At 42.2% G+C, this 27,844-nt stretch overlaps 2 protein-coding genes across 9 annotated transcripts in view; one reads left to right on the top strand and one right to left on the bottom strand.

The window, feature by feature from the left end:
• The window catches only part of LOC121826529 (cytochrome P450 3A25-like), a 319,487-nt gene that overhangs the window by 259,933 nt on the left and 31,710 nt on the right, over positions 1 to 27,844 (top strand). For 3 of the 8 annotated variants that reach the window (XM_076560751.1, XM_076560750.1, XM_076560746.1), the window contains 3 exons: positions 6,944 to 7,123; positions 7,973 to 8,128; positions 25,450 to 25,555. The gene's annotated coding sequence lies outside the window, so the exon portion shown is untranslated. Of the gene's footprint in view, positions 1 to 6,943; positions 7,124 to 7,972; positions 8,164 to 15,819; positions 15,936 to 25,449; positions 25,556 to 27,844 lie in introns of all 8 variants that reach the window. The other 5 variants (XM_076560752.1, XM_076560748.1, XM_076560749.1 and 2 more) reach the window with 3 other exon arrangements.
• Positions 10,266 to 16,354, bottom strand: LOC107400340 (disks large homolog 5-like). The gene is made up of 4 exons (XM_076560757.1): positions 16,174 to 16,354; positions 12,305 to 12,420; positions 11,258 to 11,352; positions 10,266 to 11,092 (listed from the first exon to the last, which is right to left on the bottom strand). Exons 1-4 carry the CDS (start codon positions 16,300 to 16,302, stop codon positions 10,923 to 10,925), a joined length of 510 nt encoding a protein of 169 aa, XP_076416872.1. The 5' UTR covers positions 16,303 to 16,354; the 3' UTR covers positions 10,266 to 10,922.

Here is a 27,844-nt window from a genome sequence, read left to right as displayed (position 1 = left end):
ATCTCAAAAATAATATAAAAGTATTTCATGTCATAAAAAGGAAAATTGTTATATAACACTTCACCTTTTCCTTAAAATGTTAGTTGTTTCTACAAGTTCACATTCTCCCATGGAGCTCTGCAAAGGCACTAACGGCAAACACCAGTCCTGAAGTCCCTGGTGAATCAACCATTTTATGTTTAACCTCTTCTGTAAGCACAGCCCAGTGCTCCATCATGCCCAGTGAATTGGCCGTAAAGCACTGCTTCTCTCATATATCAGCAGAACCCCATCCTTCCTTCATCATCTTCCAGTCTGCGTGAGACCTCTGCCTGTGATAACCAAGCATCCCCAATGCTTCCTGTGAGCCAGTCCATCAGGAATTATCTCTCTCAGATTTCATTAGATTATATAGCCTGTATTTCAAGGAGGTGGAAGTAAGTGCATGACCTACTTTCCACTTCTACAGCACTCAGATTGATCTCATCTGTTCTCATAGCCTACAATCCCATGAGCCAAGCTTTGGCAGGATGTTCCATTGACCTTTTGAAAGTCTTTGGTAATTCAAGCAGTTGAGAGACAGATTACTCCCTGACTAAGACAGTATCTTTTTGTAGTCCATTTTAAGGCTCTCAAATGCAAGTTCTAGCATGGATTTTCCTTTTCTCTGTATAAAAGGTTGAACTATGTGCCATCTTCTATCACCTTTATTCCAAACAGCGAATTACATCCTAATTGTATATAAGTGTACTGAATTTTGGCCTAAGGAATTTTAATGAATACAGTAGTTTCATATATGACCTTGATTTGTTTTATCTTCCATAAAACCTCTGACTTATGATTAACTCAATTTCCTGGCTTTTTGTACATCTTCCATTTCCATTTAGAAAACTCTATAGATTTTACCTCTTGACAAAAATTTATATAGTGATAAAACTTTTTTTATGAACTTCATGGCAGAGAACTAATAAACACTGAATATATCAACTCATTGAATTCATTATATCTAAATTACATTTGTCATAAAAAACAAACTAAGGTGATGTGTTTGCAAGTTGTTAAAGTATCAAGTTTTTAGATGTAGGTTTTTAGCTGGTTTGAAGCACAGTTGCATTTTTTAACAAACACACTTTTACACAGGATTTTTCGTGTCACAGTGTCAGAGATCTAAGGAATGTCACATTTCAGCAGCTGCAGGGGAGGGTATGGATTAAAAAGATTTTGGGTGGGAAAATATGGAGAATAAAACCCACAGAGAAAAGTTTTTATTTGTTATAATATAACTAGCATTTTATAAGGCCCTGTAAAAACTTATGGAGGCAAAAATGATTATAATATCTTGGATGAATAAGGGAAGAACAAGAAGAAGGAGAAATAGAAGTGTAAGAGTAGTAGTGGGAGAAGATGGATGGATAGATGGAGATAGCTGGATAAATGGATTGATGGATAGAGATAGCTGATGGAAAGATAAATAGAAAGAAAGAAAGAAGGAAAGAAAGAGAGAAAGAAAGGAAGGAAGGAAGGAAGGAAGGAAGGAAGGAAGGAAGAAAGAAAGAAAGAGAAAGAAAGAAAGAAAGAAAGAAAGAAAGAAAGAAAGAAAGAAAGAAAGAAAGAAAGAAAGAAAGAAAGAAAAATAGAGTATATAGTTTCTCAGGCTATACAATACAGTGGTTATTGTGTCCACTGAAGGCAAAATAGACTCATAACATTTGTCCTTCTTTCGCATATTGGTCAGAGAACTAGTTATGGGTGAAGAACTCTGGATTTTTTCTTTCAGCATCTGAAGCCCTTTGAATCTGAACAATTCTAGGACTTCTGATTCCCAGAAATAGCCCTCAAATTTAGTTCCATTTCAATTGTCTCTCAGTGGTCCCACTTTTACTTTAGGCTGATATATGAGGTGAGGTAGGACAAACACTGGTCATCCAGGGAGCCCTGGCATTCTAGACCCCCAAGAATCTTTCTAAATGAATGCTCCAGATTTTGTATAGAACTCTAGAAAAGGAACAAGGAATCCTGGATACAGCATATGATACAGAAAGGTTGTAACAAAACAGGTTGAGTTCTTGCATGGTGATATGGATTATTGCAATGGAGAGGCAAGAGTCTCTGGGTCAGGAATATGCAACATGCTAGACACTTTTTTTAGAGCTGAGGACCAAGCCTAAGACCTTGTGCTTGCTACACAAGCACGCTACCACTGAGCTAAAACCCCATTGCCTGACTTTTAAAGACATACTTTAGAGAAAAGTCAGAGGGAAATGGGGGACTTAAGACTACCATGTCTGATGCCATTTCATACTTTCCTAGAATATGTTGGACTGATTGTGTTTGTCTTTGGGGGATGTTATTTTTATAAAGACAACAGACTTAGTAGGGGGGTTAATAGCATTGAGGTCAGCGGCATGAGGACACCCTAATCAATGATTAGTCTGGAATTCTTTAAGGAAGGAGGAGATGCAGCAAGCAAGTTGATGAAATGAAATGCAGAAGTGCCTGCAGTTTAAAGGTCAGGATGAGGTGGGTCACTCCAGAATGTTAACCAAGAAAAGTCAGAATAATGAAAATGAAATATGGGAGGAATTCTGACAATATGTGAGAAAAGTCTTTATTTGTTAATGCTTTGGTGATTGTCATTACACATCATCCTGGGAATTTAAAAACTAATACAATGGGATCCTTCTTGGAGAAATCATTTCTACAATTGATAAAATATTTTATATTAAGTTCAACACTCTGAAATCATGTAAGAAAAGAGGAACATTATGGACCATGTTTCTGTTAAAAGAAGTAGAAAAGAATTATTGAAGCAGATTTTGGGTTAGTCCAAGCTTCTTGGTAGAAAATTACTTTTGAGACATGTTTGTTCTTAAAAATATCAGCTGAAGTCAAGATTTGGAGTTTTATCAGACCACATCATCATACAGTATAACACCATTTGTATTATGCTATGTCCATATTCATTGGTTACTCAGATGAGAGCTTGGATCATGGTGAGTGGCACATTCTGGCTTGCATGTACTGAGGATGATAAGTGTTGTAAATGGAATGTATGTGATCCATACAGTTGGTACTCAAGATGTCAACTTATATCTGTACATGAAGTCTGTGAATCTAAGATCTTCAATAAACATTCTTTTGTGTGTCTCTTTTGAGGCCTTGATTGACTGTAAAACATCAAGTGAAATTGAGGTCTGGGATCAGAGTGCCTCAAGGTTCCCTCTAACTACCAAATATGTTAATGATGTCCATTTGCTTTCATCTGTAAGGGAGCCATCGGCTCAATTGACAACAATTGAGGTGTTTCTGGCTCCCTTTTGGTTAGGGTGTTGGACGAAGAAGAGAATATTCTGCCCACACATCCTTAAAGCTCAGGGCTTCTGAGTTTAATTCTTGCTCAGTAGGCTGCAGGTCTCCACTGATAGCAGTTTATGGTCAGGATGTTTCTTTTCTTGGATTGCCTGGACTCCTTTCACACAGGGCTTGGTCCTTGGCTACTTGATATCAGGGTTTGGCCTAGGAAGAGTTCTCCATTGTGGTTGGAGCAGGCTTCATTTAAATTATCTCTTCACACTGCACTTTCTAGGGTCAACATTAAGTCTGACCACATATCTCTCATTGGGTTGGCAGGAGCTCCCTTGATTTTAGAGTTTGTGGTTTATCTTCATGAAGGTCTATGGTTGGCCTGTAACATTTCCACTTTTGATTTTGCCTAGTTTGTTCTGAGTTTTGTATGAGCTCTAAATTCTTCCCCAGTCAATATTTGCCCCAGACCTCCTTCTTCATTTGGAGAGTGTCCCAGGTCTTCTTCTCTCCCTGTTTTGTTTCAGGCTTTTGTCAGGAAAAGTGTTAGGCTCCTGTGTTCTCCTTTTCCTACTTTGCCCCGGGCCTCTTTCATTTGAGGGATTGGTCTGGGCCCACGTCCTTTCTTAGGTTGGCCCAGTCTTCTTCAGGGTCAGAGGTGTGCTGAGGCAAATTCTCATCTGGGGGAGGGCACTGGCTTCAGTCCAGGTAAAGTTGGGGCATAGATACTCTCCTTTTCTTTCTTTGAGCCAGGTCTTTTTCTTCTGAGGGATAGGGTAGAACTCATCTCCCTCTTGGTTGGGGCCAGCCTTCTTCAGCGTCAAGGTTAGGCATGGGTGTTCTTTTCTTTTCTTTTTGTTTCATTTCATTTTGTTACTTTTCCTTCTTCTTTGTTGCCTTTGGCTCTTCCATTTAGTGGACTTGCCCAGGGATACCTCTGTTTTCCTCTGGACCAGAGCTTATTCAGCTTCAGGTTTTGGTGAAGGCCTCTTTTAGGTCATGGTTTGGCTTTTTCATTCCTAGGGTTGGACCCTGGCCTTTTTGGGTGAGGGAAGCCATTGCTAATGTAGGCGTTATTCCTAGTCTTCATCAGGTTCATCCTTAGGCCTTGGAATACTTCTCTCTTGACATCATAGTTCAATGTTTAATCCTGGTCTACTTTCACTTTAGGTGTTTAGCATGGGTTTTTCCAGGGGCCATGTTGGCCTGGGGTACTTTCAGGGTGTGGCTGTATCCAGTCAGCTTTTGTGTTAGAGTTAAGCCTGGTTACATTGATATTCTGGGACTTTTGGTACCTGTTTCTCTTCAGGGTTGAAGCGGGGGATACTTTTGAGTGGAGGTTTGACTGAAGCTATTTTGTATTTGTAATCTGCCTTGGATTATACTCAGCCTTTCTGAATTAAAATAACATATGGATATTGATAGAAAACTGTATTTATTGTGCTTCTCTTACATCTCAAGTATATTCTGAGGAACATTGGCTCTTTCAAGGGAAATGGGCACAGACACCAACACACAGTGCAGACTCCAGATGAAATAAACTACATATTACACAAATAGAACGGTGAAGTAGGGAGGAGACAGTGGTGCTTGGGGAGTCCTTGCTGCTGCATTGGTGACTGTGGCCACCATGTGCAAAATTGTTGCTTCTCAGTAAAGATAACAAAATAGAGTCCCAACAAGGTCTCTACTGTCTTTCCTTCCTTCTGTGGTCTGCTCCCATGAAGGCATAACACAAGCAGTTAATTTAACAGCAGAGGCTGGTCCTCCTTTGATCTAGAGGCTGCCTTGATAGGCACATGAGGGTTGTACAGATCTTCATGAGGCCTCTTATGCAGTGTGGGTATGGTGTCTTCTCCTGTATGTCATTCATGGCATGCATTATGAGGGTTCCTCTTGTCCTTGCTATGGAAACACTTGTCAAAATGTCATTTGTCTTCTACCTTGAACCCCTGGATCAATGAACCATTCCTTTGTGATCCCTTTCAAGATCCCTTTCAAGTGTCCACTCACTGGTGTGCGATAATGTCTTCCCACAAAGAATGTTTTCACTGACTTACCAGATTGATTCCTGCACATGTTATTATTGTTGTGAATCGCAGCCCATTTAATAGAGTGAGCTGCCAACCTGTAAAGGGCACACATGTAACCATGACAATGATTCCTTGTGTAGTGTCACAGAGGCCAGGCCACACTCTGTTCAGGGAAGCACAAAGGTGGTCAAGTATGCAGATGTCTTTGGACTGGTAATTAGGGGAGGTGCCCGGAAGGCTACATTTATCATCATTCCTCAGGGGCAACTTCCCACCCAATTGTCCTATCCTACTACAGAAGCTCACTGCTGAGAAGAAAAAGGTCATTGGGGAAGGGACAGACTCAGTCTGTATGTATATGATTCAAATACTGGTCTATCATTTCTGAGACTCAATTTATCACCAAGAGTCTCTCATCATGAAGCTTTTATTGTGCCATCTGCAGTACCTGGGTTTGGGGAACAGAGCTGTTTGAAATTTTGCCCTCCAGCCTGTCCCTTCACCATCATAAACACACCTTGAAGTGGGATTGACCAGAAAGCAGAAAGCCATGAGGCTTTCCCTACCTCTTCTCATCATGGTAGTTGATGACTTCTGAGGCTGTCACTCACTGGATAGCAGTGTAACAGCAGTTCATCCTGTCCCATTTGGAAAGTGGAGTCCTGGGATAGGTGCTGACTCTGCCTCAGCTGTTTTCATCCTTTCTAAGAAACACAAGTGGAGATTAGTAGTAGAAAATAATGGAAATATCCCACTCTGGGCAAACCCCTTCCCAATCTCCCACTGTCCTTTGATTTCATGCCTCTGTCCCTCCATGAAAGTTAATCCCTCAAGGCTGGTCTCAGATTTCCAGCAATCCTTCTAACTCAGGGTCCTCATTATTGGGTTTCCTTTTTACTTTTCTTTGTGGGATGACTCATTCCTAACAGGCGTGAGGGCCAGCAGCCCCATCCAAGTGAAAAAGATACTGAGAGCCAGCCTGGATCTGCCTAATGGTCTTAGCAACAGCAGCTGAATCATGATCTGGAAATGACCTTGACCAATGAGAGACATCCATGTCACAACAGCTGATGCATATTTATCAGACCTCCCCCCCATGGAGGGGTGGAGGGTATATAAGGCTTGCCTCTACATGAATAAACTGAGCTTGTTGTTTCCACATTCTCCCTGAGTCTGTGTGGTTTGACTCTGTGCCTACTTGGCCCCTCCCACAAAGGAAACAACAGCAAAGGACCCCGCTACACTTCTTTACCATGGATGCTTTTTTCTTGCCCTAACATGACATTTGAAGGGTAGTGGGAAGCAGGCATCTTAGCTCTCTGAGGAGTTATAACGTCAAGGTATCATAGTGTTCCATTCCTCTATCTTATTGTAGATGGAAACATACACTTAAGAATTGTGGCATGCAAAAAGAAAGAAAACAAAACTGAATTAACATCTTTTTCTACTGGTCCTCAACCAATCAAATCTCAGTTATGAAAGAAAAACTGTGGGGAAATTCTTCCTGTGATTTCTAGATGAAGTGTAAGCATTGTGCTGCCCTCAAAGCCTAACAAGATTTAGGGAGGGTGGCCTCAATTAAACCAGCTATCTATTCACAGAGCTTGAAATACTTTTCCTGTCTGCAGCAGCAGAATCTGAAAGAGAAGTTATACAGTTGCCCAGCAGAGATGCCCCTTTGCTGTCTCAGCCTGGATGCCTGTGGTAACAGTTGCAGTAGGAACAGCCCACCTGCAAGTCCTCCTGTCAGCATCATTGGATCCTGGGCACCCACAATTTCCTGCTCTTCACCAAGTTCTGGATAGCCAGTAAGTGTTGTTAGACGTACATGATGGGGGGTGATTTACTGTAATCTGAAAGAGCAGTGGAGGAGGAAGGAGAGACTGAAAACTTATCTGTGCTTGGCGTCAAATGGTATCTGAGTGACTTAACATGTGACATAGATTGTAGATCTCCATCTAAGAAAGACGCTGAAACATCTACACATTGTTAGTAACATCTTAGACAACATCAGTGCTCTAGAAGTATGGAAGTTCCATGCACAGAGTGAAGCATGATCAAGCATGCCCCACCCCACTGTAATAGTGCTAATACCCCACCATAAATGATGAAGGCACCATCAGTGTTGTGCCACAATACACACATGCTTGTTTCCATACAACACACACAAATGTGTGCCCACATTCATACATTTAAAAACATGTATGTGTCTACACCTTTACACACACACACACACACAGAATTATACTTTGAAATTAAATTAAATATATAATAAATTGGCATAACAAGAAATTAAAAAGAAACAAACAACCTTTGTGGCATTGGTATGCATGTGTGTGGTATGCATGTTGTATGCAGAACTATGAGTATAGATATGTACATATTTTTATTAGTATCTATATGATATACCTAATATGTACAACCATATCTAACTGCATATACATGCATTTATAAATATAAATATAAACTGAAAACTTCCAGACACCAGCCAAGGAGGCAGCAGAACTTTCTGAGTGGCCAGCTTGATGTGTCAGCTCTTTCCTGCCATCAACTCTGAGTGCCTGTTATGTTTATTAACAGTATCATTCATTTGAAACAAAATTCTGCATACATTTTTCAAAATGCCCTTAAATATTAAAATATTCTCTAACTTTCAGAACCACAAGAAAACACTCTAAGGCAGAAAGCCACGAGTTGATCATGAAAAGTACCATGGAAGGGCCAATGAGATGGCTAGTTTGGTGGAAGGAAAACGTTTACTCTTCCAAATTTGTTCCTTGACCTCCATATGAACAGAATGACAAAATGGCATGGCATGTATTGTATGTTCATTCTCTCTCTATCGTATGTATGTATTTATTTCCTCATCTCTAAATAAGTAAATAGATAGATGTAATTATTTTAAATACCAGTCAGAAAATATCTATACCCTCATCATATGAAATACTTAATTTTTAAAATAATGAAAAAAAAATCTCATGCAGTTCACAACTGTTTGTATCTCCAGGCCCAGAGGTTTTGACACCCTCACACAGGCATACATGAAGGCAAAGCACCAATGCACATAAAATAATGAGTAAACAATTAAATATTTGTAGGAGCTAGTGGGGTCAGGAGCCCCACAAGCATCCCACAGAACTAAATAACCTAGGCTCATAGTGACTCAGACTGAACCACCAACCAGGGAGTATGCATGGGACTGAAGTATGTCCTCTGCATATATTTTACAGTTGTATAACTTGGTCTTCTTGTGAGACTCCTAACAGTGGGAGCAGGGCTTGTCTCTAATGCCTGCTTCTGGGACCCATACCTCCTACTGAATTGCTATGTCCTGCCTTAATGTAAGAAGTCATGCCTAGTCTCACCACAACTTGATATAACATGGCAGGCAGATATGCACAGGAGGCCTGTCCATTTCTGAAGAGAAAAAAGAGAAGAAGGAATGGATGGGGAGCAGGAAGAGTAGAGGTTGGGGGAAGGACTGAGAGGAGAGGAAAAGAGAGGAAATTTTGGTTAGGATGTAAAAACAAAAATAAACAAATAAATAAAACCAAATTTATTCCAAAAGAGGGAGAATATTGATGGTTACCATATTTAAATTTGAGATACTAAAATAATGTCCCTCCAGGGACATTGCCACTTATTCTAACTTTATAATGTGTTTGCAGTTGTACAGGGTTTTCTGGGGATATCTTTCTCTATGCTGTGAATGTGTTGCTCTGAGTGATTGATAAATAAAATGCTGACTGGACAGTAGCCAGGCAGGAAGTATAGTATAGGCAGGATAAGCAGAGAAGAGAATGCTGGGAGTGGAAGGCTGAGTCAGGAGAAGCCACCGCCACCATAAGAAGTAAGATGTAAAGGACTGGTAAGCCACAAGCCACATGACAACTTACAGATTATTAGAAATGGGTTAATTTAAGATATAAGAACAAGATAGTAAGAAGCCTGCCATGGCCATACAGTTTATAAGTAATATAAGTCTCTGTGTGTTTACTTGGGTCTGAGCTGCTGAAGGAGCTGGGTGGACACAGGAAAACTCCAACTACAAGGGATAATTAAATCATGTTAGGCATAATTTTGAGCTGGTCTAATACATAATGTGTTTGTGTTGTACTTGGAATAATTATATCATGTTTAGGCAATATTAAGCCCTGGTTATTGTTTTACATTGGGAAATTAGTCATGACATCAAAAGATATAATTGTGTGTCAAGTTGACAGGGTGCAATTGTGAGAGCTATTTTTGTTTGTCAAATTTATTACATCTGAAATTCATTAAAACCCCAAAATGGAAGGGCATGCCTGTGAGGTATTTTTGCTTAATTTGAAGAGAGAAGATCCACATGCAATCCTGATCTTTGCATTAGAAAGGCATTCCTTTAATCTGGATATTGATGAGGAAAGAAACACCTATAACTCAGATGTTTTGAGCCCCAAAACCCAAACTGTAATCTCAACCAGGCCTTGTGCTGGAAGCCCATATAACGAAATGGAAGAAGGGAGTTTTGCTCTTTAGCTGCTTGCTCTCACCTTGCTAGCAAGTTCATGCCTTCACTGGCATTGGAGCCAACTTCCTTGGGATTCCCGGCTATTCAGCTGATGGGCTGAGACATCAAGCATAGTGGACTGAGCAACTCCTGGATTTAAGGGCGTTGCATTATAGCCAGCCAATGTTCAATTAGCTGGACCACAGCCTCTAAGTCATTCTAAAACATAGCCTTTTGTATATATAGAAATTCATTCTGTTACCCCATAAAACCCTGAACAATGCACCAGACAGGTATAGAATTTTAAGAGTAGTTTGGGCCTGACAATAGCTCTGAGTCCCATGGCGGGGAAATCCTTGTGCAGCTCAAGATTCCTGGAACTTACTGAGATACATCAAAGCCTGGGAGTTCAGGGTTTACTGGAGTGTGAAACCTCACCTGACTGAAGAAGAGTCTCAGAGTGAAGTTTGAAATTGCATTTTATTCATAAAACACATTCATTTTACTCAATGGGGGCTTTCAAAACAGCAGTCCTTATATACAGTGTATAGCCTTAGCAAACTATTAAAACACTGACAAGAATATAAGAAATAACAAAAATTAACAAAACCTTAAACCAAAATGAAGAAAACCAAAATCCAAAGAATAAATATCACAACATATAAACAATAAAATTAAGCAAATTTCAGGATCACTTGGAATTTCATTAGGGGAGAGCAAATGATGTGAGGAACTGTCTTATTCTCTGCAGTGAATTATCTTCAGCAAAACTTGCACATGACATGGCTTCAAGTCAGCTTGCACAAGTCAGCTTCAGCACTGCACTGGAGAGAATCTTATGCTTTGGGTGTGGTCTGTCTGGATGGCAGTGTGATGTTAACGCAGTCTTCCTTGTCAGATTTCCCATCACATATGGAGTCAACTTGTCAAAGCTTTTGATAGGAAGCTAACAGAGGAACTCTTGCTCACCCACATGTCCTCTTCATTTTGTTTTGCCCCTCACTGGGGCCACGTGCTGATTGATGTCAGGGTTCTTAGTAATTTGTGTTGTGTCCTCTGAATCTCAGACTATTTGTGATACAATCTTTTCTCTGGGAATAGTTAGCCACAGATGTGGATCAGATTGTGGCTGGATTGCCTGATGGTCGGTTGATATTTGCCTTACTAGTGAGTTCAAAGCTGAAAAGAGGTGGCATTTTCTGAGGAGGCCGTGAACCTGGAGTGTAGAATATCATGCCTTCAAGGTGTCTCTGGCTTCTTCCAGCCTTCTCAGTTTTCTGAAGAGGTGCTGTTAGGGAAAATCAGCAAAGAAAATATTCAGAAACAGTTTTGCTGTGCCACTGTCAAGAAAAATCAGGGCCGATTCATCCCTAGTAATCAAAAGTTAAGGAAGAAAACACACCCCATGAATACCCTGGCTGCTGGGGATGGGGCTCAATGGTGGCTTACTTGCCTGGAACATAGTGTTTCTGCACCAGCAGCTCCTTCTGCAGGAGGCTCTCTTCCTGGGCTGTGGTCTGCTCCAGTTCCTGCTGGAGGTTTTCAAACCTAGGGGAGGAAGGCAGCTGGGGCACAAGCCTGGAGGGGACCTGCCATGTCAGCTTTTGAGCCCCCACCAGCTCTACTCAGCTAGACAATCGAGCATTACCTTTCACCTGAATTCATTCCTTGCTTCCCCAAGGGAAAAGGGACAGAGAGCACCTGGGCAGGATTTTTTTCTCAGTTTTTAAAAATTGCCAGAAGTTGGACTGGTAAGTGCATACTGTGATGGATTAGAAAAAAAAAACCAGCATATTTCTCCAACAGTCCAAAGACATCATTTTGGAGAAATATCAGTATGTTAAAGTCTTAGGAACAGTTCAGGAAAGATATCCCTGGCCTTGATTAGATCAAAGTGAATGTGAACCTCCTGGAAAACTCTATGCCTGCCCTCTAGTGGAGCCTACACAGCAATGCAAAGAAGGCTTTGTTTATTCCTACAGTTTAGAACCCTGCATGGGGTTAACTTGTCAGCTCCTACTCTGTTTATGACCAAAAGTAAATCTTCTCATGAGAAACTGATAAACACTGCAGAGAGCCTGCAATCAGCAGGAGTGTGCTTTTTGCAGATTTGCAAAAGGTGGACACTTCTCTCTAAACGTGAAGTTCCTGATGGAAAAGATGCAGGGGACACACTTTCCTTCATGATCAATGATGCTCCTTTCCACGTTTCTGGCTGCCATGGGAATATTTGCGGGGAGATCTAATCTAAGAGATGAGATACTAGAGCATACAAGAGTTCTCAGAAAGGAAGAAGGGGACACAGACCCCATGAGACCGAGGGGAAGCAATTGTTTCCTGGTCATAATTCCTGTTGACTGAGCCAGCAACGACACTCTGAGGGTTTCTTTCCCTGCCCGTGGCTGACAGCTTTGCCAATTGACAAAACTCAAAGAGTACAGAGATCCAGGTACAGTGGACCCACTTGGATCCACCTGCTTCTGGAAACCAGGGCTCCTACCTCATCTGGGACACAGTGAAGTGATGCTGCAGCTTTACTGCCAAGTCCCTTTGCCGGGTGAGCAGCTCCTTCTGCTTCATCAGGGACTGAAGATTTTCCTCAAGTCTTTGATGTTCCTGTTCATTAGAAGATTGTGTTTTTAGGGGAGGTTGTCCTAACCATGTACATAAACATGCATTCTCTCTCTCCTCTCTCTCTCTCTCTCTCTCTCTCTCTCTCTCTCTCTCTCTCTCTCTCTAGCCCACACATGTATATGGATACACACATACAAGCACACTACATTCCACCCACACTTAGTTTCCCACATAACACTAATGTAAGAAGTGATCACCTGGGATACTATGGAGAACAAAGTTACCTTTCATTAACCTACACCCTTTCTACCCATATTCCTGCCGGGAGGCAGGAAACAGGGTGCTCTGAGCACAGGGATGTGGAGAACATTGTGTACTTTTACTCGGTTTTGATAATTTTTCAGTTTATTTTTAGTTTATATGTGCAGATGTTCAGCCTGTCTGTGTGTCTGTATAATATGTGCATGCCTGGTGACCTGGGAGAAGAACTCAGTGGGCAGATAAGTCAATGCAGTGCTTGCCTTGAAAACATGTACACAGACAGGTTCCTTGATCTGTAATCTAAGCTCTCCTAGCAAGTTCCCCATTCTGTGCATTGAAAGCTTAGTTCCCCAGCACAGGACGACTGGATGGCAGTGGACCAGCCCCTTGCTCTCACTCAGTGTTTCCTAGTGCCTCCAAGGAGGGCAGCTTCCTCCTAAAAAAGCTCTCTATACCACAGGTTGCCTCCATTTAGGCCCAAAGGAATGAGCTCAGAAAACTAGAAAAATCTCTACAATCTAGAGTCTATATTACACATTCCTCCAAGTAAGTTGATTGTGTCAGGGATTTCTTTGAGTAACAGAAGGTTGACTAACTCACGGCCAAATGACTGCATATATTATTCCATACTTTAAAATATCCCATGGACCACATTGTATATTTGTACTCATCAATGATGGGTATCTGAAGAGTCTGTAGTTGGACTGTTCTGATGAGTCCTGCTGTATCCCTGTTGTCCCCTATTCTCTGTGGACACCACTTTCCATTCTGGAATCAATGCTCCACCCGAAGTCTGCAGTTCCACTTTCTGAATAATTGCACATAGCTTCTCCCAGAGCTGCACCATTTTACACTACTAGCAATGTCTGAGAGTTCTCATTTCTCCCAACTCACCATCAGGCTGAATTTAACTCAGGATGAAAAATTTTGGAATAAAAGCAGATTCTGTGTGCTGCAGACACAACATGGAGTGGTTACTTGAGAGTATTGTGAGCCTAAGCAGTGCCCTGAGACAGTCTCATCTCACACCTCAGCATAGCTGTGGGACTTCTGCTGGCCTGGGATGCCTCCACAAGCCCCTCTGCAGTTCAGAATTTCTCTGAGAATGAAGTCTAGGCCAGCTCCAAGGGCAAGGTTAGCTGAACCAAGGTTAGGCAAAGGTGAAAGGAAAATGGCAGCAGGCGATGAGGAGAAGAACAAAACAGGATGCAGGGAAGTCATCAGTGGTCAGCCTCCTTTCACCCAGAGCAGAGAAGGACACAAACCTTTCCTGCCTTTCCTGCCTCTCAGTAGCCTCTCTCTCGCCTTCATGGACCCCATTACTTTGTTTTTCTCCAGAGGATTTCTTTGCAGATAAATAATTCTGCCTCTACAAATACCTGAAAAACTTTTAGCTTACATCAGTTATGTGGCCTTTGGTTGTAATTCGCTGTGTGGACATGCAGAAGGATGGGCAACTCCATCTGTTCTTTGATGGAGGCAAAGTGGTACTATCCAGATTAGGCACAGTACTTTCTCATTGAAATCCATCTCCATCATTCTTAAAGATTCTCCATTGTTTTGTTAGAGAGTGAACATACACATAGATGCTCAAACACACATTCTCATTCCACAAAGATACACATAGAGACAACACACACATACACACACACACACAAACATACACACACACACGCACGCACGCACGCACGCACGCACACACACACACCTTTCTTGAAACCAGAAAGGCAAGGAAGAAGACTAGAATGTTGCAGCACCTTTTCTAATCCAGGGGCCAGTAGTGGGTCCTCCCTGCTGTCTACAAGCCTCTTAGACCCAGCCAAGCTCTTCTGCCCTGGCCTGAACTTATTTCCCTTCCTAGGGAAGGTCTTATCACCAGACTCACCAATCATACAGAGATGTAACAACCTCTGCACAATTGAGTTGGACCACATAAAACCAAGTGCTGGGGAAAGAGGGTCAGACATGAAGCCTCCTGATAGATTTAAGCTGACCCATCATAGTCTCCTCACTAAACTTACCCAGACTCCTCCACAGAAGACATTGACAGCACCAGAGACTAGAAGTCACCCATTGTCATTACCCAACAACTTTTGACCAGATTACAGTGCACATTATATGAAAACAGCCCCAGGCCAGTCAGTGGAAGGCTACTTAGATCATCCACAGAACTTTTCTAAAATGCAGCACTCTGTACAACTATGAGTTGGACTCTGTCTTAAGAGTGAGCTTCAATATATCAGGTTTCATGTTGTGAAGCCAGTAGACAAAACAGACCTTTTCTGGGAAGTTACCTCTATGGTGTGAAAGAAAAGAAGTCTACTTTTTTATTTTTAAAGTAGCCCCATTGTTTGATTTATGTTATTTATTATAAGACGCATTAATTCCAAAATAATAAAAATGTTTAAAAATGAAGAGAAACCAACAAGTCAATTCTCTTTCTGACCAAATGAACCATTTAGAAATGAAATGAGACAGAAAAAGACAGGATGCTCTACTGTGAGGAGACAGGAGATCCATAGATCTGTGGCTATCCAGCTTAGCCAGAACAGAAATTTTCAGGTTCAGTGAGAGACACGGGCTGAAGGGAATAAGGGAGAAAACAACAGAGGACACTGGATGTCATCATCAGACCTTCCAAAACAACCACAGATGTATGCACCCTCAGACAGGCACACTCACATGCAGACACAAATCCCTCAAATCATCAGTGATCAGAACGCAATGAGGAGGACATCACACTTGTTGAGGATGACATTGCCAGTTGGTTTTAGACTCCTCACACCAGCTGTTATAAGTGAGTCCAACAGTTCTGCATCATTTTGGACTAAAAATGCCTGGAGAAACATGCTGAGTCTCTGCAGGCTATGCTGATGCAGTTGGCTCAGATCTGCCACCCTGACCCCCGCCTTTCATAAGCACTTGCCACATCCCTGGTCATCCAGTGAGCTTCTGAATGTAAGATCCAGGATGGGAGAACTGGCCAATGCCACTCACAGCAACCAGTACTGACAAGCTGTTAATTTTGTTTCTGTCACTGTGAACCAAGAGCTTGGCCAGGTAAAGAGAACACCATGGCAGTCTGGGAACAAGAGGCTAAAATGTCATATTACACCCAAAAAGATGTCTATGAGCCCCAGTCATTTGGCTTTTTCAGGGGGTGTTCCTCCTTCCATGCAGTGTCTGCTCTCATCTCACATGACCCCTGCCAAGCAAATGAGACCCGACCCTTGACCTGACTCACTCGATCTCTGTGGCTCCCATCACAGCCCGGCTCCTCCCATATTGACATACAGGTGAGTGATATGTGACTTATTCGTCTCCCTCAACGGACTGCAGCTTCCTGCAGAGCAGTAGGATTTGCTTGCTCTAAGAGTCTAACTCCCAGAAAGACTTGTGAATGATCACAGAAGTGAACTAACTATTGGATGGGATGGGAAAGTTGGATAAGTGAATAGATGGTTACATGAGTGTGTGTATATGTGTGTGTATGGTCAGACTGGTGGCCAGGTTGGCCTTGCTGCTTCAACTTACCTGCAGCTGCCTTGTCCAGAGGTCATAGATCTTCTCATGGGCCTCTTCACAGAGCCTCTTTGCCTCCTCACAGGACTCTTGTAGTAAAATCTGCTCCCCCTGCAGCTTTTTCTTGTCCTCTAGCAACATTCTCACTTTTTCTTTCAGCTGAGTCTGTTCACTCAGGTGCTGACTGTAGAGGGTGCTGAAATATCACAAGAAATGATGAGGTCCACCCCATCTGCCACTCTTGCCTCCCAATACCATGATTCCTGCAAGGTCTCATGTCCCCATCCCCAATAGCCCTGGGCTGGAGCCATCATTAGCCATGGTAGCATCACTCAGGTGCAGGCCAAAGCCAGAGAATAGCCAAATTCCAGAAAGATTTACACTACTTCTGAAGACCCTGACAGCGAAAGAGATCCATGTACCTCTGAAGGCTGGATCTGCTACCTCCTGCACACACACCCTGGTGCTTAACTGTTCACAGTATTGGGAAAACATGAGCAGGTAGAAGGAAACCATGCTCTGAGGGAGACAGAAGACCTATCGGGAATACATTCCATCCATGTGTCTCATAGAAAGCAGCTCTGTAAGCTCCTGCCAGAGCCACAGAAACCATGGTGCAAACCATGTTTTCTGTCTAGAAGTTCCGGAAGCTGACAGGAAAATGTTGGGAGGGGCTCTCACAATCTTCACACTTAGGAGAACTCAGTCTATGAAGCACAAGTCCAAGAGCGATAAGGCAGGCTGCTTGCTAAGAGGTAAACAGACTAGAACCACAGCCCTCACTTTAGTTCAAAGGTGGAGAAGGGAAGAAGATGCTGTAGGATGTCTTTCTGTATGCCGTGAATATGTATTGCCCCCATGGGTTAATAAATAAGCTGCTATGTCCTATGGCAAGGCAGGAAAGAGCCAGGCAGGAAAATCCAGGAGAGACAGAGAAGAAAGGCAGAGGTGGAGGAGATGCCAGCTACCACCCAAGCAGCAACATGCCAGCAGGCTGGCAATGCAGCAGCCATGTGGGAAAACACAGATGAATAGAATTGGGTTAATTTAAGATGATAGAGCTAGCTAGCCTGAAACTTAAGCAATTGGCCATACAGTTTGTAAATAATGTGAGCCTCTGTGTGTTTATTTGGGCCATTTGGCTCCAGGAGGCAGGAGGGACGGATTCCTACTGACAGCATGGTTGGGCAAAACTGGAGAAACTTCAGACAACAAGAAGCAGTTCTTACCAAGTTCTGGAGTCCACCCAAGTCAGGTACTCACCGGTAGATTTTGGTCTTCTCACTCAGCTCTGTGCACTTGTACAAGGCCTCACTAATTTCCTTGGGTAATTTCTTCACATCTGACATATCCTTCTTATGCTCTGTGTTCTGCATCTCATTCTCCGAATTCAGCCTGTGGTAGGGAATAGCCCCAGGAACAAAGAACTCTGTGAACACAGGCCTCAGGGACCCCATGAATCAAGGTTGTATTTTGTACTATCCTAGCCTACTGGATGTCACACCCTGAATGCTATGTACTGGGAACTCCTGATGTGCATTAGACTTGCTACCCTGCACCAGGGCCAGGAAAGACTGGGTGTCAACAGCGAGGGTGACAGGACTCCATGAGCTCCCTCAGTAGGCCTGGAGAGGTAGACTAGCACTCTAAGAAGGTCCACCAATGTGGGCCTACCTGAAATCTGCGATGACATTTCCACTGGCATGAGAACAGAAATGCTTTGTCCTTACAAGGATAACCAAAATTCATCATCAGTATTGCCATGCATGAGGCACTGCATGGGGGTGGCTTTATAAACTCCCAAGGGGATTCCAATGAGGCACCAGGGTGAGCACAAAGACTGAGAAAAGTGATGCTCAAAGTGGAGCTCCCTGGTCTCAGCACTTACATCACCTGAAATCTTTGAATCAGGCAAATCCTCAGGCCTACTATCAATCTCCAACTCACAAGATCTGAAGGGACACACACACACACACACACACACACACACACACACACACACACACTTTAAGGGAGCCTCTTAGAGACAGTACAGAACACACTGAGACCAAATCCTGAGCACAAAGACATGCATTTCCCCAGCAGGGCAAGCATGGCATTGGGAGCCTGCCTCTGGATCAGGCAAAGGCAGACAGCATGCAGCAGGCTTTTTTCAGCAGTGGGATTTTAAATAGAAAGGTTAACTCTGTGTTAGGGTGAGTTGCTGAGATTTGATTGGACAGGTTGGCAAGTGTAGCCGAATAATGAATTTTGATTGTTGGACTTTGGTGTTTAGTTTCAAGAATGAGTCAGTGTCCACAAAAGGGAATGAACTTTGGGGACTAAATTAAAGAATGTAATCTAATGATTTATCAAGGGAGAGGGAAGTGAAAAGGGAAAACCTGCCACTGCCATGTTTGCGATGTTTGGGCCCCTAATAGTGCAATTCACACACAAATAAACCCATACACAATTAGGATGTCAGAGAAATACAGGTGGGTGGCATTTTCTCACAGTATAAGGAACAAGACCAGAGAGGAGCTGGGATGGACTCCAGGTCTTCCATTCACACACAGATAGAGCAAGAAGGATCACCAGGCCTTTCAATCTGCTCCCAGAGCAACAAGGAAAAATAAATATCTTGTCAAATACAGAGACTCAGGTTAGACTCAGAGCACCCAGCATCTCCTACAAGCCAATACCTCTCAAGGCCTTTTGAAATACATGTTGTGATCTTACTACTGCTCCTCTCTGTGGATTGTGATTCAGGCCACAGGCTCTGCTTTTCATTAGGAGGAATCAGAACAGCCTGTGTCCCATCTCACTCCTACAGGCTTCAGTTCTGCCTCTCAGATGCATTCAGGAAAATTTGCTTGTGCAGGTCACCCTGCAGGTGCAGCTTCCAGAGACCCAAGGACTGTTGGAATTGACACAGTAGGGTCAAGACATTCACCAGAGAACAGGGCATGATGAATACCTGTTGTTCAACTCATTGTTGCAATGGGCCAGGAATTCATGCAGTTCATTCCTGTCATTGGTCATCATCTGTAGCTGAAGTTTCAGTTTTTCCACCTGGTTCAGCTGCTGCTCCTGCTCAGTGAGGAAGAAGGGTGTGGATGATGCCTTCCTAGCAGCCCCTGTAGGTACATAAACACAAGTGAATTTCTACAGATGAATGGCATAAGCCAAGAAGATCATGTGGTGTCCCAAGAGGAGGCCTGAGGAAGAGGAAAAGCATGGAATCCAGTGAAGCCCTCAAAGATCAGAGCAGTTATCCTTTAGCTGGGTCTCATAAGCCATGTGTCTGTCTCTAATCACTATGGCTAGAAATATGCCTCAGCCCTTACCAGCCCCCCTGGTCCTGAAAGACATAAGCAAGGCCAGCCATGGTGGTTTGGAATTTTCAGCTCATACCTGATGTGATACAAGGAAGTCCAGGAGTCCCTAGTGCTCTTTGCCTAACAGCCCTCATAACCTGTGTCCATGACTAAAAGGAACTGAATGTCTCAGACCTGGGTACATGGATGGAAACTTTCCCTCCTTGGTATTTACATCAGACATAAAGTGCAACAACATCCCATTCTGATACCGCATTAGTGGTTCTATGCCTCCTGTTGCATTCTTTGCCTCCTGTTGCATTATTTGCCACTCAGAATGAACTGAAGGAGGTCGCAGCACAGCAGCTGCAGCCTTGACCATCCCTGGCCCTCTGCCAACTAACCATCAGGAATCCTCCACCTTGGATCTGCTCTTTAGGAACCCGGATAAGCAGCATAAGCCCATTGCTTCATGATCACAGCTACTGAATCCCAATACTAGAAGGTCCAGTTCTAGCCTCACCTCCTTAGGAAACTTTCTCTGCCAATCAGTGTGATCAGTCTTGCCAACATGTCAATTTGGTGAACTCTATAAGTACTTGGTGAATGCCTCAAGGGCAGTTGGCATTGCCCAGACTCTGGTGATTTCACAGAAGATGCCAAGTGCTCTCCAGGATACAATAGAATTTCCAGAGAATGGACTACTGTGAGGGCCACTGCCAATGGTCATCACCTATCTGATAACAAGCTCTTCCCCAATTCACCAAAAGCCAAGCTGCCCTTTCCAGGAGCCTTTCCTGAAAAACAGGGCAAGGCCTTCAGCACCTCCTCCTTCCAATCCTGAGATCTCTCTGATTCATTAGAATCTAGTTCATTCTAATTCAACAGTTCATCATGTGTGGAGAGCAAGAGTCATTTTCCAAACACTGCCCAAAAATGGCTCTTCTCATTCTTACAATCGCAAGCTAATAAGATGAGAAATTAAGGATGCTAAGAAATTAGCTCAGGATAATGGGGAAGGAAGATCAGTTCCATGAGATGAACAAGCACATTAGAGAAGATCCATGGGGGCAGTTACAGTGTATTGGAATGGTGGATGATTATGTGGTTCCTGTCAGAACAATGATAAGTCATATTGGAAATGATGGGACTTTTGCTAAAACCTTCAGCAGAATACATTCCAGCCATCATGAAGTTAGCAAAAGTGTTATCAACTACTGATAGGTATGACTGAAAATACCTAAGGACTGGGCATCCCCAGGTGAGCCCTCAGTCACCAAGAACAAATGCTTACAAAAAGATTGATGTCCCAGTCCTGCACTCAATGTAGAGGAAAGAGGACTGGCTAGTGAGAGGGCAGGAACTCAGAAACCTTAGGAGTCACTGACATACGGCAATACTTGGTGGCTCCTGCCATGCCAGTGGTTGTTATTTAAAATGTGAGAACCTCTAGCTCTGGCCAGGGGACTTTGCTCTCCCCTTTATTAGTGACACACACCAAAAGAAATCGAGTGTGGGTGAAGTGCAGGACTGGAACTGAAATCTCTTTAGTCCCTCTGTGCTTCCTTCCCACTCAGAGTGAAAGCAGAGGGCCCTCAACAGAGCAGTCTCAGCCTTGACCATCCCTGGCTCTCTGCAAACTAACCATGGAAAATCCTCAAATCTGGGTCTGCTTTTGAAGAACTCAGAGGACCAGGATAGGCCCATTGCTTCTCAGAAACTATTCCCTCCTGAGCCCCACTCCTGGAAGGATCAGCTGAAGCCTTCCTCCTTCAGGAAGCTCCCCATCCCTTTCCCAGGACTCACTGCGCTTTCCCCAGAACCATTTGTTTCTTGATGTGTGACATGGAGACTGAAGGCCATCTTCATTCTGCCTCCGTCTGATCTCCCTGTGCTCGCCATCCTGTCTCCCAAGAATCCTGTTCAGTCTAGTCAGCATGTCTGTAGGTGAAACTCGAGACACTGTACCAATGCCCCAATGACAGTTGGTGTTGCCACAACACTGGTGACATCACATGGAATGCCAGGGCTCTCCAGGAGACAGTAGAATGTCCATGTGCTGATGTCACATGGTCTAGCTATTACTTCCCTGCTACCCTTTGCTTTGCGTTTAATACCCATTTAAGAGTAAGCACATGCCACATTTGTCTTTCTGGGTCTGTGTACCTCCCTCAGTATCTAGTTCCATCCATTTGCCTACAAATTTCATGATGTCACTTTTAAATATTCCATTGTGTAAAGGTACCACATTTATATCATTATATTCTTCAGTTGAGGGCCATGTAGGTTGTTTTCTGGTTCTGGCTATTACAAATAATGCTCCTATAAACATGGTTGAGCAAGTGACCTGTGGCATGATTGAGCATCTTTTGGGTACATGCCCAAGAGTGGTATGGTTGTTTCTTAATGTAGGTAGATTCCTAACTTTATGAGGTGCTGCCCTACTGATTTCCACAGTGGCTGTACAAGTTTGCACTCCACCAACAGTGGAGTGTTCCCCTTGTTTCACATCCTCTCCAACATAAGCTGTCATTAATGGATTTGATCTTAGTCATTCTGACAGGTGTAAGATGGTATCAGTGTCATTTTGATTTTCATTTGCCTGATGGCTAAGGATTTTGAGCAATTCCTTAAATTTCTTTTTGCCATTTAATATTCTTCTGTTTTGAATTCTCTGTTTAGATCTGTACCCCATTTTTAAAATTGGATTATTTGGTAATTTGATGTCTACTTTTTTGAGTTCCTTATATATTTTGGAGATCATCCCTCTGTCAGATGTGGGCTTGTGAAGATCTTTTCCCATTCTGTAGGCTGTCATTTTGTCTTGTTGACCCTGTGTAGCACAAATCTTAACAGTTCATATTAATAAAAACAAACCTGGAGCCAGGTATTGGGGTGAATGCTGAATGCTGAATGATCAGAGAAACAGAACAAGCCACAGCTAACTTCAACTTACCAATTCTCAGTCAATCCTGTTTCCTCAGACTGGAAGCCTCCGAGTTTTTATCTGAATGGATCCAGATGAACTGCTGCTAAAAGCTAAAAGCTTAAAAAAGGCTCTAGTTCCTGGTCCTCATGCCTTTCATCCCAGGAAGTGATGGCAGGAATCAGAAAGATATATAATGTGTGAGGACCAGGCACTATATCCTTTTTTAAGCTTTTAGCCTTTATAGATATAATCAGGAATAGGAAACATCCCTTATATATAACTTACATCGAATCCCATATGGGTCTGCCAGACCCTCTAGCACAAGGTAATGACTAGATCAATAAACTATTGATAGGAAATGTGCTGGAGGCCAGAGAATTTCATAAAAATATTATGTCAATAGTAAAGATTTAAAAAAGGATTTATCCATAACCTGGCAACAAGCCAAGGAAATTATAAGGAAATGTCAGACCAACTCAGCTACCACCCACACATGCATCCAGAGCTTTGAGTTGGCACACCCCAACCTCTACTCCATCTGTGACCTGCAGGAGCATTTAAAAGGACTGGTCCTTCAGAACCATAGCCACAGAGATCTCTGTAACTCAGGGCAATGGCAGGATATCCAAGAGGATTTTCAGTGAGGGTCTAGTACTGATGGTGTCCCAGAAGCCAGAGGCCTTCTACCAGACCAACATCACGTTACAAAATGAACATTTGCAAGTAAAGCTGTGTGGACAAAGGGTATCCTGCTTGACACACGGCAGCTCCCAGTGCCACCAAGACAAATGCAGAGGCGATGGCGAGGCAGGAAAGGCAGAGGAGTAAAGTGGGTTTTGTTTTTTTTGTTTTCGTTTGTATGTTTGTTTTTGCTTTTTAATTAATATTCTTATTTGTTATTTCACTTTCATCTTAATTGCATTGTTTGTTTTTTTAGTTTTCCTTTTGCGGGGACACTGCAAGGGTAAAGGGCATGAGAGGCGAATGGAATTAGGGTACATGATGTGAAATTCCCAAGGAATCAATAAGAAATTAAAAAAAAAACAAGAAAGAGAGAGAGAAAGAAAGAAAGAAAGAAAGGAAGGAAGGAAGGAAGGAAGGAAGGAAGGAAGGAAGGAAGGAAGAAAAAGAAAGAAAGAAAGGAAGGAAGGAAGGAAGGAAGGAAGGAAGGAAGGAAGGAAGAAAGAAAGAAAGAAAGAAAGAAAGAAAGAAAGAAAGAAAGAAAGAAAGAAAGAAAGAAAGAAAAGAAGGGGCACCCACCTCAACATCAATATGTATATACCCTATGCACCAAGGCCCAGAAATCATGCAAAACTATCTCTGTTACAGAGAGGCCAATTCTAAATCAATCTTTTGAAATTGCATCTTAAGTTTGTCTGGCAAAAAAGAAAATTTAGAAAATTTCTTAGCACTTAAGAAGACCATATTTTAATAATTGAATCACCATTTAAATGTAAGATAGTCCTCATCTCTCCAGTCCACCCCATAACAAGATACGTTCACAGCCTCAGTTTTCATAACTGACAGTTGAGGGCACCAAACCCAAACCTGTGCAGCTGGAGGGAAGCTTGAAATTCTTCTGTTAAGCAGTCACCATTTTAGTGGGGCTTGCCAGAGGAGAGTCTCATATAACCAGATTTCCTGCCGTCTTGAATTTAAGGAAATTGATTTCAATTCTTCTGTCTTAGATGAACATCCTTTCAAAGGAAAAAAGGGGGGGAAACTAGGCAAAAGTGACAGTTCTTATGTATTAAATATGTAATCTAAAGTCATTTCCACACACCCAAGTCCATCAGGCACACACCTTTCAGCCCAGCACTCTGGGGCAAAACCTCACCACCAACCCCTCCATCTATCCATCCGCCTGAGTCTATACCATGAGAAAAATCACGTCAGATTCTCAGCTGAAATACATAGGGAAGACCAAAGCTGGGGACAATTTAAAACATCCTTAAAACCTGTAGTTGTAAGTCTAAGCATGACAATTGTACAAACCCAAGTATTCCTCCATTTGCTTTAGTAAACACTTTTAAAACGTGAAAACCCCAAATTTAAACTTTTCACTTCTTTCTCTTTTTGTAAAATATTGTATTGGAAGCAACTTGGATTTAAATTTTAGACTAAATCAAATTTGCTGAAATACTCTAAAATTAATCTAAACTGAATTTTAGCCACTTTCCATTCTTATAAAGGTTACAGAATTTGATGGGCAAAAGCTTTCTCACTAGCTCTAAAATCAAACCAAAACTCACTTGTTAATGAAACTACAGGACAACCAACAATTGATAAGCTGATGAACAGATGTGATTCAAGCCCTATAAACAGCTGGTGGTCAATAAATATTTTACTAAATCAGTGTATGGGAGATTGCTTTCATTGTGCAATCTTGCCACAGGTTAGATAATATGTATTAAAATTAATAGTTTTCATGTGTTTGTAAAGCATCTTTGTAGTTAATGGAACTTACCTATTTTCTTCTAGAGTTGGGGATGTTCATTCATTTCTTCTCACTGTGTTTGTTCAAGGTCCCTTGGTGTCTAGTGGGCAAGGGATTCTTCAACCACAAAAATCAATTGTCCTAAAGGTTGTGTTGAGAGGTGGCATCATAACTGGTGTGTGAATTTCCCTAATGAGTCCATCTGTATTCATCAAGGGTTTTGTGTCCCAGAACACATAGACTCAAATTTACCTTTGAATGAAGTCCAAATGAAGATGGGCTTAATCCACTGTCTGTAACCTTAATGGTTAAGAAGTTAGTACATCTCTGAACAGGGTCAATGTCTGTGCATAGTATTATCAACTGTCTAGTGTAAAGGAAATCATTAAGTACATGACTGAAATGTGAGGTTCATCTCTGACACTTGACTCCATCCATTACAGTTGGGCTCTGATTAGAGTAAATGATAGCCTGTGATTTTATTTATGGTTTTATTAACAAGGAGAAGAATTATGATTACTCTAGTAGTTAAATTCATGTCAAATGTTCTCCATTCAATATTTTATAATGAACATTATTATGTGGGGAATACAAATATTTCTAACATTTTCTTTTTTTTGAGACAGGATTTCTCTGTGTACCCATGGCTGTCCTGGAACTCACTCTGCAGATCAGGCTGGCCTTAAACTGACAGAGATCTGACTAGCTCTGCCTCTCAAGTGCCGATTTAAGGTATGTGCCACTACCACCTAGCTGAATAAAAGTATTTCTTTTCAAGCCTATCCACCATCTTTATTCAATACCACATCTAATTTGAATGTATTACTGAAGAGACTAGGGTATCAGGCTGGTAGCCAACCCTGCCCATTCTCTGAATTTCACAAATAATTCAAAAGAGTTAAGAGCATTGTAGAGTGACATCACTAGAATGCACAGTGTAGAATGCACAGTGTACATTCAAGTGTCAAAAAGAGGAGCAAGTTCACACTTAGGCTAAAGCCCTGATTAAGCTGTGTGTGGTGGAGCACCCATTGAATACCATCGCTCAGGAACCAGAGGCAGGCAGATCTCTGAGAGTCTGAGGCCAGCATGGTCTGCATAGTGAGGTCCAGGCCAGCAAACTGGGACTCATGTCTCAGAAAATCCCAACCACATGGTTACAATTTCATGAGTTTGTTGAGAATGAACTACCGACCTTTATCACCTGCACATAACCACCTCTTCTTATCACATGCCTCCTGATGAGTGTAACAAATGGGTAAGGAATTGATTTCCTAGGTGTTAATCAGAACTGGCATCATCTGTGGCTCTGTGGACCTATGTTTCCAGTAAGACCACCTAGCCCCATATCTACTCCTCTTAGGAGCTTGAACCCCCTAGCAGTTATAAAATTTCCTACTCTCTTCTCTCTCTGGCATCTAGGATCAAAAAAAAAATATCTAAATATTTCCTAAACTTTATGAAATAAAGTTCTATGGGTAGGTTAGTAATGAATGCCTAAAAGGCTCAGGAAGGGATTGGCTTCAAAATGCAGTTAATGAAAGGTTCATGAGCACAGTAAGGTCAGACACTTGCTGTTGGCCATCAGGGTTCTGACCCATTCCCTAGTCTCATCTCTTCTCTCAGCCTTACTTCACTCTCCAGTCAAACAGGTCTCCAAACAGAGTCGAACCCTCTCCTTTCTCTGGGTCTTCGCAATGCATATCTGGAATGTTCTCCTAGCTGGTCATGGGACATATGCCCAATTTTCAATGACTTATTAAAATAGTAACTTCTGTCCTGGCAAGAACGCTCAGTGGGGGAAGGCACTTGGTGAAAGCCTAGGGTTTCCTCAACCTATATCACAAAGCTTTTTGACTTTTCTACCACAAACCTTAACTAAAGGCCTAAAAGACACATGCTCAGAATTTCACAGTAAACACTCTAATTCTTGGCATAGTTTTATGCTAATTTTCCCAGCACTCTGTTAGAGTATGTGATAGAAGCGTCTTAGTGGACGAGAAGTTGGTTGTGACTTACATCTTAAGGGGTATAGTCCATCATACAGATAATGTTCAGGACTTGTGGCATCATCACATGGTACTGACCAGGAAGAAGACACAGAATCAGAAGCAGAGGAAATGTAGGCTCTCAAAGCCTGGATTTAGTGACCTTCGTTTATTAGCTTGTCATTTTGTCTCACAGGTTCCACAACCTCCCGAAATAGCTTCACCAGAGAGGAACCACCTGTTCATTCACACAAGCCCCTGGGGGACAGTTAACATTCAAACTATCACACCCCCCATGGTTTGTAGTTGGGATGGGATCTCTATGCAAAAGAGTTTTTGTTGACAATGTTATTTAGGTGCAGGTTGTGAAACACCAATCTGTGTTTCATTTCTGATTGGTCTGGAAAATAAAGAACCAATGTAAGCCACATAAGATCTCCTTGTATGTATGATATACATAGCAGAAGCTCTCAATACCAACATATTTTGCTATCATGAACTATACTATAAATCTGACTAGTTTATTAACCTAGGAACCTTTTTAGTGATTCATTAAAACAGGGGGTAGTGTAGGAGTCCACTGACAGAAAGTGGGAGAACATTCCAAACCCAGAAAATACCTAATGCAAAACAGCAGAAAGGAATGCAATTAAGATTTAGATAAAGAGCTTTCAAAAGACTCTGTCCAAGGACGCACATCCGTGTGGAAGATGGATGACCCAGAAAGTATATCTGCTGAGCCTCACCTAAAGTTTTCCTCTTAAACAGCCAAGAATAATGAACAGGCATCCAGACAGCCAAGCAGACTTGATCTCTTTTCCTTCAGTGTACATGTTACAGGTCTATCCTCAGAGGCTGACAAGAGGAATACATGAAACACGTTCAAATACAATAATCACTTGTAAACTTCATTTAAACTTTTTGTAGGTTGTATAAAACAGTTGCATTCTTTCGTTCCTCCTCCATCCATTATACCATTGACATCACAAATTACATCTTTATATATCCTATACCAATTATGGTTGACATTTTA

The sequence above is a fragment of the Peromyscus maniculatus genome, chromosome 23, assembly GCF_049852395.1.
Source record: "Peromyscus maniculatus bairdii isolate BWxNUB_F1_BW_parent chromosome 23, HU_Pman_BW_mat_3.1, whole genome shotgun sequence".
NCBI classification, from domain to species: Eukaryota; Metazoa; Chordata; class Mammalia; order Rodentia; family Cricetidae; genus Peromyscus; species Peromyscus maniculatus.
Note: the sequence above shows the minus strand (reverse complement) of the source record. Positions and strands in the feature narration are given on the sequence as shown.